Here is a 17540-nt window from a genome sequence, read left to right on the forward strand (position 1 = left end):
TAATAAAATATATTATAGATTCTACAAAGTTGCAGACCTGCATTGCTTTCTAATAGAGAAGAAAGTCCAGTGAATTTCTCATGCAGTATATTATTCAGGTTTCCAACCTTCTCCTCCCTGTTGCAAATTTTTTTTAAAAGTTCAGCGATGGCGTCCAGGATCTCTTGGTCTCTCTCTGAAAAGTCCTGCAATGACAGCGTTACCTGCATATGTTAACAATTGTGTGAGCTGTTTAGGCAGAAGAAAACAGGATTTCAAAAAGGGTTGTCTAGTGCTCGTCACTTCCGTAGAAGGGTTGAGCAGTGCCGATGACCCCCCCACACACACACACACACACTTGCCGAAACAAGACACATGCACAATAACTGCTGATTGTACGCATGTCTTTGCAAGTGTATAGCGAGATAACACCACTCGCCTCCAATAGACAACCCCATTAACAGTTTTTTACTTTAGAATTGTATGTATCGGTGCTCATCATTTTACTCTATTATTCTACCATCTGTGACAGTGTCACTGGCATAATATGAGGGGAGATATGTGTCGCTGCGCATAATGGCATCTGATGTGAAACCAGAATATTTTCCTCCAGCACACTACGTGTTGGGAGGGTTAAATTGAACAGACATGGGCTGGTTTAAGGTGGACATCTATATAGTGGCTGGGAAGATGTCCGCCATATCTACACCAGCATGTGTGCTGACAGGACCTGTGTTATGTCAGTCATGTGATCAGTCACATGGTCTTGGTTGTGAAAAGCTGGACTTGGGACACAGTCTGGTGTGTGTGTCTTGGGAGAGGAGAAACTCCAAGGAGGAGCTGGGGACTTTGTGTTACCTGCAGGTAAATCCTGCAGAAGAGGACTCTTTTAGGACTTTCTTTGTTTTGCCATTAGGCCAGAAAGGCCACATTTACTTTATTCAAACCTGCTATGGTTTATGTTGTGGCTTTATAAACCAGTAGGTGCTTTACCTCAAGAGGTGTTCCTGAGTTTACCTTTGCAAGCAGCCGTGTGAGTCAACCCCTCCCGTGGTGTTTTGAATGTGGGCAGCATTCCAGGAAAATGCATATAGGCTGTGGACAACTGGATGTCCTGGGTAAAATCCAGCACCAGACGTCCGACAGCATGGAGGAGCTTGTGAAGCATCTGGTCAAGGTCCAACTGCAACACCAGCTTGCCAGTCAACAGCAGCATATAGAGCAGAGGTCCTAAACGTTTCTGACCTTGAGAGCCACATTTAGCTCTGACAGAGGGTCGCGAGCCACATCCAGCCTTGAGAGAGGGTTGCAAGCCACATTCAACTCCCGCCCCATCACAATAGTGGCAACCAAAGCCCCCATTATAGTCATAAAGGTAACTAAAGCTTTTCCATAAAAATCACCCCAAAGCAGTATACAAAGATCCAGGGGATCCCACAATATCCCCCATTCAGTGTTCTCCTATAAAGCACTCCCAAGACACTGTTACATCCAGCTTCAAACATCTCCTCTGACAGGTGGTGTCATCTTGTCTCCAGAGTACCATACTTAAATCATCTCAAAATCCCTAAGACCAGTACATGTTCATCCAGATCTGCTCTTCTGTGCAGGGCTGCTCACAAAATTCACCATTTTCAGATGTGCTTTTCATACCTGTTTGCTAGAACTGGAACCAATGTACCAAGCTGACAGACAGCCGTGAGCCACAATTCATGGGACCGCGAGCCACATGTGGCTCCCGAGCTACAGGTTGGGGATCCCTGATATAGAGCAACAGGAGACAAATACTGTTGGTGCAGCAGTTTCATCAGCAGCAGGAGGTGCTAACACAGCAAATAGAGCTCCTTGCAGAGGCGGTTCATGGGAGGCAGCCGGTCTCCAAGTGATGACTCGTACGTTCGGAAAACGGTAAGATGAGCAATGCAAAAAAATGACATCGGGGGATGATGTGGAAGCCTTTCTGACTATTTTCGAGAGGGTGGTTGAACGGGAGAAACTTCCGCCAGAGGAGTAGGCGGAGGTGCTGGCGCCATATTTGCCAGGAGAACCTCAAAATGAGTATTATGACTTAGCCCTCCAGGATGCCATAGAATACGCCCAATTAAAAACTGAAATCTTGGCACACGTGAGAGTAACGATGTCCATTAGAGCTCAGCGAGTCCACCACTGGGCATATGCTGGCAACAAACACTCTCGCTCCCAAATGTTTGATTTGTTGCACCTGGTCCAAAAGTGGTTGCAGCCAGAGACTTCATCCAGTGAAATCCCTCAGCAAACCGGACATCTCCACTTTAAAGTACTGGGATACCCAAAGAGGGACAGGCTCACCACGGAGGTTGATTAGACCCACAAATGGGGGCGTCCCAATCCTGCAAGGTGTCCTCCAAGGCTGGTAGTGTCAGAATCCTGGACATGTAGCCATCTGGTGTCATGTGTCCCCTGTACCAATGGACTGCACCCTAGGAAGGCGCTGCTCCTATTATGCCTATCCGTCCTGCAGTGTGGACTGTAAACCCGGGGAGGGGCCGCAGTCATGTACCATGTCCATCAATGGAGTAATGGTTCTTGGACTTTTGGACTCTGGCAGTTTAGTGACCCTAATCAGTCCTATACTGCCTGTAAGGATAACGAGAACTGGGGATACAGATATCCCCCCACCGTGACAGAGCTTACACAGTTACAGCTCTCCAGCGCCCCCCTTACCCTTAGGTCAGTCAGGGAACTGCACCTAGGATAGTCGCCAGAGAGGCAGCCCTGTCATGTACTGGTTATCGGGGCACTCTGCAGAGAAGGCGGTATATATATCACCAGGCTGGAAATATATATAGATTCCTCTAACGAGGAACTGGTGGCAGCATACCGTTCTGGTGTTATTGGGGAATCCTGGCAGTGACGGACCGGAGGTGTGTAAAAAAAATAAATAAATTAAAAAAATTATATATATTCTCAAAAAATTAAGGGGAACACTAAAATCCCACATCCTAGATATCACTCAATTAAATATTCCAGTTGTAAATCCTTACTCATTACATAGTGGAATGTGTTGAGAGCAATAAAAGCTAAAAATGATCAAAGTAAATCACAACTAATATCCCACGGAGGTCTGGAGTTGAAATGATGCTCAAAATCAAAGTGGAAAATGAAGTTACAGGCTGATCCAACTTCAGCGGAAATGCCTCAAGACAAGGAAATTATGCTCAGTAGTGTGTGTGGCCTCCACGTGCCTGTATGACCTCCCTACAACGCCTGGGCATGCTCCTGATGAGGTGGCGGATGGTCTCCTGAGGGATATCCTCCCAGACCTGGACTAAAGCATCCACCAACTCCTGGACAGTCTGTGGTGCAACGTGACGTTGGTGGATGGTGCGAAACATGATGTCCCAGATGTGTTCAATCGGATTCAGGTCTGGGGAACGGGCGGGCCAGTCCATAGCTTCCATGCCTTCATCTTGCAGGAACTGCTGATACACTCCAGCCACATGAGGTCTGGCATTGTCCTGCATTAGGAGGAAGCCAGGGCCAACCGCACCAGCATATGGTCTCACAAGGGGTCTGAGGATCTCATCTCGGTACCTAATGGCAATCAGGCTACCTCTGGCGAGCACATGGAGGGCTGTGCAGCCCTCCAAAGAAATGACACCCCACACCATTACTGACCCACTGCCAAAGTGGTCATGCTGAAGGATGTTGCGGGCAGCAGATCACTTTCCATGGCATCTCCAGACTCATGTCTGTCACATGCTCAGTGTGAACCTGCTTTCATCTGTGAAGAGCACAGGGAGCCAGTGGCAAATGCCAAGCATCCTGCACAGTGTTCGGCTGTGAGCACAACCCCCATCTGGACGTCGGGCACTCAGACCATCCTCATGGAGTCGGTTTCTAACCGTTTGTGCAGACATGCACATTTGTGGCCTGCTGGAGGTCATTTTGCAGGGCTCTGGCAGTGGTCCTCCTGTTCCTCCTTGCTCAAATGTTCAGGTAGCGGTTTTGCCCTCCTACGGCCTGTCTCCTGGTAGCGCCTCCAGCCTCTGGACACTACACTGACAGACACGGCAAACCTTCTTGACACAGCTCGCATTGATGTGCAATTCTGGATGAGCTGCACGACCTGAGCCACTTGTGTGGGTTGTAGAGTCCGTCTCATGCTACCACGAGTGTGAAAGCACAACTAACATTCAAAAGTGACCAAAACATCAGCCAGAAAGCACTGGTACTGAGATGTAGTCTGCGGTCCTCACCTGCAGAACCATTCCTTTATTGAGTGTGTCTTGATAATTGCCAATAATTTCCATCTGTTGTCCATTTCATTTGCCCAACAGCATGTGAAATTGATTGTCAAACAGTGTTGCTTCCTAAGTGGACAGTTTGATTTCACAGAAGTTTGATTTACTTGGAGTTACTGTTGTTTAAATGTTCCCCTTATTTTTTTGAGATATATACACCGTGTGTGTGTGTGTGTATATGGAGCGCCCCCAGACACAGGGCCACGAGTTCTCGGTACCGGGCCTCTCTGGTTCGGTTCTGAGGCTGTCACGGTGGCTAGACCCGGTCCGCGACCCTGCTAAGGGGCGTCCAATAAAGGTGGTACAGTCTGTCAGGGGTTCGTGACGCCACCTGTGGTGTTAGGTCAGGGTGACCGACGCTGCTGTGGGGTCCGCCGGGGTGATGGAATGGCAGCTGGATGGTATACCTTCCCACAGGTAAAGTATGTCCCCAGGGCTTCCCAGTAAGGTAGATGGTAATGGTGTAGGGTGCAGTCAATAACGATGACACAGGGTTGCAGTCTCTTTACCTCTTTACTGAAGACTTCAGGATCCGCAATCCAGAGCATGTTTAACAGGGCTATCTGAGACCGGCCGGTCCGATGGGCACATCCAGAGTTTCCTTCGCAGATGGAAATCGTTGCCTACCACTAGCGCCTGTGTGTTGTAGTCCTACTCTGCTGACCAATCGGAATAGTCCTCACAACTGCTGTTCTCGATCGTTCATTCTCTACAGCTCTCTTTCTTTGGTTCCAGATCTTTCTAGTTCAACGTCCCCCAGGTATGTTATGGCTAGGACGCACCCGTATGACGGGAAGGCCTGGAGGTCTTCCGGGACCCTAGAGACGCCCCTCTCCCACTGTTGCCCCCTATGTCTTCGTAGGTGTTTAGGTGAGATAGCCAACCTATAATTAACTGTCCTGCAGAGTTCGAAGTAAGGCCTAGAGTCAGTTACTCCCGCGGTGTTCCGGCCACCGGCTACGCGCCTCAGTAGGATGTTGCCTCGGTCTCACGGCACGACTCCTACTGGTACTCCTTTGTGCTTGATCTCATTTACACTGTTCCACAATATCCTTCCCTTCGTGTCTCTCTCTTGGATACCGCCGCGGGGTGTGCAGGCACGGTTCCATTACGTTCTGTTCTGTTCGCTAGGCACCTGCCAGGTTCCCACGCCTGACAGGGACCCCCCTGTGTCTTCTCCCTGCAACACCCCCTGCCACGGGATGTTGCCTGAATCCAACCCAGTCAGCTTCTAACTAACTTCCTCCCCAACCCCTAGTTTTACCAGTGTGAGGAGTGGCCCAATAAATAAAGCCTTTTGCTCCCCCTATGGTCGGAGTGTGAAGTGTAATGTGTTCTGGTGATACCTGGTCAGGAGAACTCCTTTAGTGCCATCAGACGTACCATCACTCCCCTTAGTGGCAGAGCGTCATACTGCAACGACCAGGTCTCTGGGGCGCTGCATATATAAAATATATGCTGCCTCCAGTTTCTCGTAAGACCGGCCCGTTAACAAGCTTATATCCGGTCAGAAACCAACCCCAAGTAGCATATAAGTACTACCCAAACTCACAAATGTGTGAAATCTAGTTTCGAGATAAGAGAAGCCCAAAATTAATTGATATTTAAATTTCCGAAAGGCACACTAGATAATACAAATATATACAGTGTAATATACAGATATTGTAGCCAGAAGTACAGATAAAGGTAGGGTACAGGTATGGGATTGCAGTAATCTGTATGTGTCAGGTTACCGTGTCTTATAACTTGTGAATGAAGGGAATCTACAGGTACTTACTTAGTTTCTGGTCCGTCTCCACCCATGATGTGACGAGACCACATGGCAGAACAATGACACTGGCTAAAGGTGTGTAGCCAGCTTTTAACCCCGAGCTCCCCCCTCCCATATTTGCCACCAACCCCCTGGGTTGGACTGAACTCTCCTCCCTTGACCTCCTAGCTGAAATAATTCCCAATATCGAGGATTATTATTATTATTATTATTATTATTATTTATTATTATGGGTGGAGGATGGGTCATAACTTCCTAGTAGGAGGTCCAAACGGGACTACTGACATCTCAACGGGTTTGTTGGGTTTGGACCGATATGGATAGCTCGGTATCTGAAACAGCTAGAGGAAGATGAGATACAGGGTTGTGTGCGGAGAGCTCCCAGGGTTCAGGTGGTATATTGAACTTTACCCTGAGATGCACGGTACTTTCATAATTCATCTCTATGTGTTGGTGCCCAAGTGTCTACTTTTTCCATTGATAGCTGATTGACGTTGGCCGCCTTGCACGAAAAACAGCAGGGGGTCCCAGCTCTGCTCCTCCTTGCCTTAACTAACACGTGGCCTCTAATGCTCTGGCAATATGGAATGTTCCTGTTCTTTTGGGAATTTGTGTACTTATACCATAGGTGGGGGCTACAATTCTGAGAGCATAAGGAGATCTCTGGATAATATATTTGGCTTGAAATAATAAATCCACAATGGAGTCTCTCTCATCCCTCACACCTCCCCATTTTAGAGGGCGCTAGGGGGTATCCACATTTCTGTGTTCCCCGCACACCCTTCCGCAACCTCCCCTTGTCGGGATGACCTGTCAGCATTCCCGTAGTCACTCCCCCTTTTGTGGCGAATGATGAAGTGGTATTGCTGGAGTGCAAGGCTCCAGCATAGCAACCTCCCATTCATCCCGGAGACCGTGTGTAACCAGCTTATGAGGTTGTGGTCTGTCTCCATGATGAAGTGGCGCCCGTGTAAGTAGGGCTGCAGGGCCCATACAATTGCCAGAAATTCCTTTTCCATCGTGGTGTAGGCCACCTCTCTCAGCAATAGCTTCCTACTCAGGTACAAGACGGGATGTTCCTGGCCTATGGAGTTAACCTGACTGAGCACAGCACCGAGGCCACTGACGTCGGTCTGTACTACAAACGGCCATTCCAAGACAGCAGCTTATAGTACTGGGAAGCTAGAGAGAGCGGTCTTGAGTGCCTGGAAAGCTGTCTCGCAGGGGACTGTCCAGTCAACTGTGACGAGCAGCCTCTTCTTGGCGAGTTCCGTTGGGGTTTTGCCAGGGTACTTTAGTATGGGACGAACCTCCTATAGTACCGGGTGGTCCCCAAGAAGGACATCTCCTGCTTCTTGGTTATAGGGGTGGGCCAGGATGCAATGGCATCCACATTCCCAGGCTCTGGCTTCAGAAACCCCCCCCCCTGCCTACCTGGTGACCCAGGTAGAAGTAGAAGACCTCGCTCATGCCCAGCTGGCATTTTTCCGGCTTGATGGTCAAACCTGCCCGTTGGATCTACCCAAGCACCTGCACCAGGTGCTCTAGGTGATCCTCCCAGGTGGGACTGAAGATGGTAATATCATCCAGGTACGCGGCCACGTCCCCTTCAAGTCCCTTGAGCAGTGTATTGACCATCCGCTGAAAAGTGGCAGGGGTATTCTGCATGCCGAACAGCATCATTTTGGACTCATACAGTCCAAAAGAGCTAATAAAGGCAGAGCATTCCCATGCCTCACGGGTCAGGGGAATCCGCCATTATCCCCGGCTCAGATCAATGATGGTCAGGTATTTAGCCCCGGCCAACCGGTAGAGCAGATCATCGATGCATGGTATTGGGAACGCAATCGGTGACTGTCACAGCGTTGAGGCCCCTGTAGTCCACGCAGAAATGGGTTGGTTTGTACTTTTTTGGGACGAGGACTATGGGTGAAGCCCATGCGCTGCTAGAAGCTTGGATCAACCCCAGCTTCAGCATTTTGTCAGTCTCTTGGCGAATGCGCTGCTGCACCTCGAGAGACCAGATATGCCGAACGCCAGATCGGGGGGGGGGGGTGATTCCCGGTGTTCACATCATGGACTGCTGTCTCAGTTCGTCTGGGAAGGATGCTGAACAACTCCCGGAAAGGGTGTAGGGTGGCCCCCAGCTGGGACCATTGGTCCTCTGAGAGCTGGTTGCCAACCTCCACATCCTAGATGGATCCACCCGCCTTGGCCTGGGTGAGCAGATCCAGGAGTGTTTCTGCCTCTCCTTCCTCGGGAAGGTTGCACACGAAAAGGGCGCAGGCCTTCCGCTCATGTTGGGCCTTCATCACGTTCACGTGGAAGGCCTTCCTCCTTCCACGGGCGTGGTCCAGAGTGACCAGATACGTAACAGCATTGAGCTGCTTGTGCACGAGGTATGGGCCCTCCCAGGCCACCTGAAGCTTGTTGTGTGTATGGGGACCAGTACCCACACTTTTTGACCCACCTGGTAGGTCCTCTCACAAGCATTCTGGCCGTACCAATGCTTCTGGTCAGTCTGGGCTTGGGCCATATTGTCATGCACCAGCCGCATCAAGGCCATCATCTTGTCCCGGAAGCGCACGACATACTCGATGACCGACACTCCAGGGGTGGCCAAGTCCCCTTCCCATGCCTCTTTCACCAGAGCTAGGGGTCCCCCGCACACGTCGCCCATGCAGGAGCTCAAAGGGAGAGAACCCCATTGAGGCCTGTGGAACCTCACGGTAGGCAAATAACAGGTGTGGGAGGCATCGCTCCCAATCTCTCCTATGGTAGTCGACCAACATCTTAAGCATCTGCTGCAAAGTGCCATTGAACAGCTTGCACAAGCCATTAGTCTGTGGGTGGTTCGGGCTGGCCACCAGATGTTGCACATGTATTTGCTTACAGAGGGACTCCATTAGCTGCGACATGAACTGGGTCCCTCGGTTGGTGAGCATTTCCTGGGGAAAACACACTTGGGAGAAAATCTCCAGTAAGGAGGTAGCCACCTTGTCGGCCCAAATGAATGACAAAACTATCGCTTCTGCGTACTGGGTGGCATAATCTACTACCGTCAGTATGAAGCATTTCCCAGAGTGGCTTGGAATGGACAGCAGTCCAATGAGATCCACAGCGACCCTCCTGAAAGGCTTGTCAATTATGGGCAGAGTTACCAGTGGGGTTTTGGGGAGTGGCCCCACCTTCCCCACCCTCTCACAAGTGTCATACGAACGGCAGTAGACAGCCACATTGGCCCCCGTTTTGGCCAGTAGAAATGCTGGGCTAGCCTGGCTTTGGTTTTAGTGATCCCTGGTGTCCGGCCATCGGAAACTCATGTGTGATCCGCAACAATTCCACCCTGAACAGATAGGTACCACTAACTGTCGGTCCCTGGACCACGCTTCTGGTGAACCCTGCTGGACCGTTACCCGATACAGCCGTCCCTGGTCCCAGACCACCCGCTCGCAATCTGACTCCATGGGAGGCTGTGAAGCCTTCTCCTTAAGGGCTTTCAGGCTGTCGTCAGCTTCTAACGCTGCCTGAAACCCCTGACTAGACGTGGCCAGAATAGACGAAACTGTCACGTCTTCCGTCAGTTCCTGACTCCTGGCTTCTGTCAGACTCGGCAGCCACTTGGTCGGAGGTTGGCAAGCCACCAAACCTTCATGAGGTTACTTGGGCTCTGGAGCTCCCACTCCTAGTGACAGTGGCCATGACCGCTGCAACCGTAGGTAGTGCATGCATCCCCTCGGCACCTGACCAAGTCGCCAGATCAGGCAGTCTAACCTGGCCTCCTGACATCCCGGGTGTGGAAAACTCCTGCCCTGGGGCCTTACCTGGTGGCTCCATATCGCCTGTGACAACCCCACTCTCCAGGGTCTGTTCCTCTCCCTGCAGCGGTTCTGAACTCAGCAGCCTTGATTCATGTAGGGGCCCTGCACTTCCCATGGCAGCCCACCCTCCAATTCTGAATCCCCCCCCTTTCAGCAGCTTCATGCCCCTTTCTCTCCCACTTGAGGACAATAGATCCCAGCACACTGGCTGATCACACCTGAGAGCATCTTCACACCTCTCGCCTGACACAGCTTTCAGATTTCGCTTCCCCCTACACAACAGGAGGCATATTCAATACATCAACATCAACAGCATTAGCAGTGTGGACATTTCAAGACAGTTTATGGGAGCCGAACATGGGGGTTCATGGGCCACATACTGGGACACTAGCCACCCCAAAGCAGTCCCAGGCAAAACATTTGCCAATACCCCCACCTCCCGCGTTACCCACCTGGCGCCCCAGTCCAACTACACCTTGACAATGGGCAGCGCCAATTCAATGCCTCCAATCCCAGAGACGGAAAGCATTTTTCTGGGTAAAAAAATCCTCAGGCCGTACAAGGGTTAACTCTGCGCCAGTGTCCTGCAGTCCCATGACTGCCACGCAGCCGATGGTGATGGATGGGTAATTGTCTAGGGACCTACCACCACCCCCTCCCACACACTAAACAAAGGACTGTTTCTGGGACGGGGCCTAATGGCTCTGGGGACACATGGCCTTGAAGTGCCTGGCTGGTTGCAATGATGACATCATACGTATGTAGATGCCAAGGATTACCCTGCAGCCAAAGTGACCATAGGAACAGACTGTGGTACCAAGTCTCCTGATGTTGGGATAGTAAAAAACGAAATACATCCTGTCATTCTGTGGCGGGACGTGTAGAAAAAGGGGCTGCACAGAGTGTCATGGATAAAAGCCAGCACCCCCTGGAAGAGGTTCCGTCAAAAGTAAAGACGGAGGAGTTTCCTCTCTGTGTCCTCGCTGGAGAGGAGGACGAGACGGTGACAGAAGAGCCCATCTTCCCCGAGTTAGAAAAGCCTGAAGAGAACTTTGGGACTTCTCAACTTAGAGAACTTACATTGAAGGCCTTTGATAATTTTACCGTATGAAATGGGGTTGCTCAAAAGCCGGGGGCTGACACCAGGTTCCCTCACTTTGGAGTCAATGGTGATTTGTTGTATCAGGTTACCAAAGTGAGGGGAGCTGAGATAGTGGAGAAGCTGTTAGTTCCGAGACAGAATATCTGGGGGTGCAGAAGACTCAGGAGAGAGTAATGCGGAGGATCTACCGAGAGATCCTAAATTATTGTAGGTCATGCCTCACCTGTCAAATAACCGCTCCTACTTCTCACTTCCGAAGCCCCTTAGTCCCGTTAGCCGTGATAGTGGTCCCCTTTGAGAGGATTGCCATGGACCTAGTAGGTCCCCTAGTTAAATATGCATGGGGCCATCAGTATATCCTAGTGGTTATGGACTATGCGACCCGGTACCCTGAAGTGGTGCCACTAAGGAACTCTTCGGCTAAGAGTACCGACCAGAAGCTTGTCCATATCTTTACTAGGATGGGCCTGCCAAAGGAGATTTTGACGGACCAGGGAACTCCCTTGTGAGGCAGTGACTGGGGTCATATGTGAGGCTTGATATATATCCCCCAGGATGCGGTCGGAGTCCTATTAGACCCGCTGGAGTGCCTTGTATTCACAGCAGGACGTACAAGTAAGGCAAAGTAAAAGTAAGCTATTTGGCCAAGGCATTGTTCAGGAAAACCCGTTATGGGCTTTTATTTTTGAAAAGGACTACAGGAAGGTAGTGGGGTTGGTCCGTTTCCTCCAGCCGGGTTTTACATGTGGCCTACGGCCACAGGTTGATTGTTAAAAACTCTGCAGTATAGGGTTTGGGTGTGTCAGTGTGGCGTTTGCAGCAAGCAGAGCAGTCGGCTCTGAAAAAGCTCAGCCTGTGTGGGGAACACAGAGTCAAGCAGTGCAAACTCCTGGCACTCTGCAGCATAATCCGCTGATGCAGTCGTCTTCGGCAACCGGACGCATTTACAGACTGTCTTGTTTCCCGGCTGCGATCCGGAGCATACCGTTTTGTTTTCTTTGTAAGTTTGGACAGTAAAACTACGTTTTACTTTGAACTTTCCTGGGTCACTGCCTCATCTCTGCATAGCGTGGACACCACTGCACTACACCCCTTTATGGGCAAAGTGATGAGGGAGCTGTGTAGAGTCCTCTAGATTGCCCAGCTGCAAACCTCAGTTTACCATCCGCAGACCGGTGGCCTTGCAGAGCGCATAAATAAGACCTTGAAGGCCATGCTCAAGAAGGTCGTTGAGAAGGACGGTCGAGACTGGGACTATCTGTTGCATTTCTGCTCTTTTCCAGCAGAGACGTCCCACAAGCCTCCACTGGCTTCTCGCCGTTCGAGCTCCTGTACGGTCGACATCCGTGAGGGCTCCTGGACATTGCCAAGGAAACCGCGGTGACGTCACACCAGAGTGTCATTGAGCAGGTCGCTCAGTTGCAGAAGAGGATGGCGCACGTGATGCCTAGTGATGCCTATCGTGAAGGAACATATTCTCCATGCACAGGAGGCACAAGAGAGGACATATAACCAATCAGCAATGCTAAGGCAGTTTCAGCCCGGGGACTGTGTGCTAGTGCTTATCCCCAAGTGGCAAGGACCATAGGAAATGGTGGAAAAATTGGGTGACGTGAACTACAAGGTACACGATTCCGGTTGCAGGAAGCCACACCAGGTGTACCATGTACCATCGGAGTTGCCAGGGCATACACAGGTGGTGGAACACGATGTGTTACCAGAGCCGCATGTAAGGGTGAACCTCAAGCCCTATAGAATCCCCGAAGCACGCCGGGAGATAAGAGAATGCTAGACCTTGGGGGGATAGAGGAGTCAAAAGGTGGATGGTCGAGTCCCATCGTCCTCAAGCCCAACAGCGAGTGGCAATTTTGTAACGATTACTGCAGGATGAATGAGGTGTCAAGTGTTGATGCGTATCCGATGCCCCAAATGGACAAACTCACTGAGCAACTTGGGCCACGTGGAACATCACAACCCTCGACCTGATGAGTGGGTATTGGCAGATCCCCATGTCCCACAGTGCCAAGGAGAAGACGGCCTTCTCGACACCTGATGGGTGTTTCCAGTACACCAGAATGCCCTACGGCCTGCAGGGGGAGCTCAACTACCTTACAGAGGGCGGATCGGATCTTGGCTCCACATAATAAAATATAATGCAGTTTACCCTGACTGGAGTAGTCATCTCCCAAAAGATACAGGCGATCTTTGATGTGTTAAGGAAAGCTGGGTTCACCGTAAATCCAAAAAAGTGTACCATTGGGAAAGAAGAGGCCAAGGACTTAGGGTACATTGTCGGGAGAGGCGAAATCAAGCCACAGTTAAATATGATCGAAGCAATTCAGAAGTGACCGCAACTGCTTTCTGTTGTGAATTCTGTGGCCAAGCTCCCTCCTGTGGTCGTGAGTGGTACTTCGGCTGGTTCTGTCTATGAGCTTCCTTTGGTGGATGAGAATGGTACTGCGGCTTCTGAGTTTCCTTCCTCAGGTGATGAGGTTAAGTCGTTAGGTGCTGCTCTATTTAACTCCACCTAGTGCTTTGATCCTGGCCTCCAGTCAATGTTCTAGTATTGGTCTTGCTTCCTCCTGGATCGTTCCTGTGGCCTGTCTTCCTGCATAAGCTAAGTTTTGCTTGTGTTATTTTTGTTTGCTATTTTTTCTGTCCAGCTTGCTATATTGGTTTTTCTTGCTTGCTGGAAGCTCTGGGACGCAGAGGGAGCACCTCCGTACCGTTAGTCGGTGCGGAGGGTCTTTTTGCCCCCTCTGCGTGGTTGTTTGTAGGGTTTTGTGTTGACCGCAAAGCAATCTTTCCTATCTTCGGTCTGTTCAGTAAGTTGGGCCTCACTTTGCTAAATCTATTTCATCTCTGCGTTTGTATTTTCATCTCAACTCACAGTCATTATATGTGGGGGGCTGCCTTTTCCTTTGGGGTATTTCTCTGAGGCAAGCTAGGCTTATTTTTCTTTCTTAGGGCTAGCTAGTTTCTCAGGCTGTGCTCGAGGCGCATAGGTCTGGTCAGGAGCGCTCCACGGCTACCTCTAGTGTGGTTGGATAGGATTAGGGATTGCGGTCAGCAGAGTTTCCACGTCTCAGAGCTCGTCCTATGTTTTTGATAATTGTCAGGTCACTTTGTGTGCTCTGAACTTCAAGGTCCATTGTGGTTCTGAATTACCTGTTCATAACAGTACTGGAGGCCCAAAGTACTAATGCTTCTCAATAGAGGGAAAAGAGAAGTTCTGAGACCATTTTTTTTTCTTTGCACTGTGTTCTGTCTTTCTTTTCCCCTTTACATCAGGGTGGTTCAGAACACAGGTGTGGACATGGACATTCAAGGTCTGTCCTCTTTGATGGATAATCTCGCTATAAATGTACAGAATATTCAAGATTTAGTGGTTCAGAATCCTATGTTAGAACCTAAAATTCCTATTCCTGAGTTATTTTCTGGAGATAGAGCTAAGTTTTTGAATTTTAAAAATAATTGTAAACTATTTCTGGCTTTGAAACCCCGCTCCTCTGGTGACCCAGTTCAACAAGTTAAGATTATTATTTCTTTATTACGTGGCGACCCTCAAGACTGGGCATTTTCCCTTGCAACAGGAGATCCTGCATTATGTAATATTGATGCGTTTTTTCTGGCGCTCGGATTGCTGTACGATGAACCTAATTCAATGGATCAGGCAGAGAAAAATTTGCTGGCTCTGTGTCAGGGTCAGGATGAGATAGAGATTTATTGTCAGAAGTTTAGAAAGTGGTCCGTGCTTACTCAATGGACCGAATGTGCGCTGGCAGCTATTTTCAGAAAGGGTCTCTCTGAAGCCCTTAAGGATGTCATGGTGTGATTTCCTATGCCTGCTGGTCTGAATGAGTCTATGTCTTTGGCCATTCAGATCGGTCGACGCTTGCGTGAGCGTAAATCTGTGCACCATTTGGCGGTGTTATCTGAGCATAAACCTGAGCCTATGCAGTGCGATAGGACTTTGACCAGAGCTGAAAGGCAAGAACACAGATGTCAGAATGGGCTGTGTTTCTACTGTGGTGATTCCACTCATGCTATCTCCAATTGTCCTAAGCGCACTAAGCGGTTCGCTAGGTCTGCCACCATTGGTACGGTACAGTCGAAATTTCTTTTGTCCGTTACTCTGATTTGCTCTCTGTCGTCCTATTCTGTAATGGCATTTGTGGATTCAGGCGCTGCCCTGAATTTGATGGACTTGGAGTTTGCTAGGCGCTATGGGTTTGTCTTGGAGCCCTTGCAGTATCCTATTCCATTGAGAGGAATTGATGCTACGCCTTTGGCCAAGAATAAGCCTCAGTATTGGACCCAGCTGACCATGTGCATGGCTCCTGCGCACCAGGAGGATATTCGCTTTCTGGTGTTGCATAATCTGCATGATGTGGTCGTGTTGGGGTTGCCATGGCTACAAGTCCATAACCCAGTATTAGATTGGAAATCAATGTCTGTGTCCAGCTGGGGTTGTCAGGGGGTACACGGTGATGTTCCATTTCTGTCTATCTCATCATCCACCCCTTCTGAGGTCCCAGAGTTCTTGTCTGATTACCGGGATGTATTCGATGAGCCCAAGTCCAATTCCCTACCTCCGCATAGGGATTGTGATTGTGCTATCGATTTGATTCCTGGTAGTAAGTTTCCTAAGGGTCGACTGTTTAATTTATCTGTACCTGAGCACGCCGCTATGCGGAGTTATGTGAAGGAGTCTTTGGAGAAGGGTCATATCCGCCCGTCATCGTCGCCATTGGGAGCGGGGTTCTTTTTTGTGGCCAAGAAGGATGGTTCGCTGAGACCTTGTATTGATTACCGCCTTCTAAATAAGATTACGGTCAAATTTCAGTACCCCTTGTCGCTGCTGTCTGATTTGTTTGCTCGGATTAAGGGGGCTAGTTGGTTCACCAGGATAGATCTTCGTGGTGCATATAATCTTGTGCGTATTAAACAGGGCGATGAATGGAAAACAGCATTTAATACGCCCGAAGTCCATTTTGAGTACCTGGTTATGCCATTCGGGCTTTCTAATGCTCCATCAATGTTTCAGTCCTTTATGCATGACATCTTCCGAGAGTACCTGGATAAATTCCTGATTGTATACTTGGATGATATTTTGGTCTTCTCGGATGATTGGGAGTCTCATGTGAAGCAGGTCAGAATGGTGTTCCAGGTCCTGCGTGCTAATTCTTTGTTTGTGAAGGGGTCAAAGTGTCTCTTTGGTGTTCAGAAGGTTTCATTTTTGGGTTTCATTTTTTTCCCTTGTACTATCAAGATGGACCCTGTTAAAGTTCAGGCCATTTATGATTGGACTCAGCCAACATAACATCTCTGAAGAGTCTGTAGAAGTTCCTGGGCTTTGCTAATTTTTATCGTCGCTTCATCAATAATTTTTCTAGTATTGCTAAACCGTTGACTGATTTAACCAAGAAGGGTGCTGATGTGGTCAATTGGTCTTCTGCTGCTGTGGAAGCTTTTCAGGAGTTGAAGCGTCGGTTTTCTTCTGCCCCTGTGTTGTGCCAACCAGATGTTTCGCTTCCGTTCCAGGTCGAGGTTGATGCTTCTGAAATTGGAGCAGGGGCTGTTTTGTCGCAGAGAAGTTCTGATTGCTCGGTGATGAAACCATGCGCCTTCTTTTCCAGGAAATTTTCGCCTGCTGAGCGAAATTATGATGTTGGCAATCGAGAGTTGCTGGCCATGAAGTGGGCATTCGAGGAGTGGCGTCATTGGCTTGAAGGAGCTAAGCATCGCGTGTTGGTCTTGACTGATCACAAGAACTTGACTTATCTCGAGTCTGCCAAACGGTTGAATCCTAGACAGGCTCGTTGGTCGCTGTTTTTCTCCCGTTTTGACTTTGTGGTTTCGTACCTTCCGGGCTCTAAAAATGTGAAGGCGGATGCCCTGTCTAGGAGTTTTCTGCCCGATTCTCCGGGTTTGCCTGAGCCGGCGGGTATTCTCAAGGAGGGGGTAATTTTGTCTGCCATCTCCCCTGATTTGCGGCGGGTGCAGCAAAAATTTCAGGCTAATAGACCTGACCGTTGCCCAGCGGAGAAACTGTTTGTCCCTGATAGGTGGACGAATAAAGTTATCTCTGAGGTTCATTGTTCGGTGTTGGCTGGTCATCATGGAATCTTTGGTACCAGAGATTTGGTGGCTAGATCCTTTTGGTGGCCGTCTCTGTCGCGGGATGTGCGTTCTTTTGTGCAGTCCTGTGGGATTTGTGCTCGGGCTAAGCCCTGCTGTTCTCGTGCCAGTGGGTTGCTTTTGCCCTTGCCGGTCCCGAAGAGGCCTTGGACACATATCTCTATGGATTTTATTTCAGATCTCCCCGTCTCTCAAAGAATGTTGGTCATTTGGGTGATTTGTGATCGCTTCTCTAAGATGGTCCATTTGGTGCCCTTGTCTAAATTGCCTTCCTCCTCTGATTTGGTGCCGTTGTTTTTCCAGCATGTGGTTCATTTGCATGGCATTCCAGAGAACATCGTTTCTGACAGAGGTTCCCAGTTTGTTTCGAGGTTTTGGCGAGCCTTTTGTGCTAGGATGGGCATTGATTTGTCTTTTTCCTCGGCTTTCCATCCTCAGACAAA

General features: G+C 49.6%; 1 protein-coding gene across 1 annotated transcript in view; it reads right to left on the reverse strand.

Moving 5' to 3' along the window:
* The window catches only part of CCDC175 (coiled-coil domain containing 175), a 182128-nt gene that overhangs the window by 190 nt on the left and 164398 nt on the right, over positions 1–17540 (reverse strand). The window contains exon 19 of the mRNA XM_069733423.1: positions 38–185. Within this exon, the coding sequence (XP_069589524.1) occupies positions 38–185 (148 nt within the window). The remainder of the gene's footprint in view (positions 1–37; positions 186–17540) is intronic.

Source organism: Ranitomeya imitator, chromosome 1, assembly GCF_032444005.1.
Source record: "Ranitomeya imitator isolate aRanImi1 chromosome 1, aRanImi1.pri, whole genome shotgun sequence".
NCBI classification, from domain to species: Eukaryota; Metazoa; Chordata; class Amphibia; order Anura; family Dendrobatidae; genus Ranitomeya; species Ranitomeya imitator.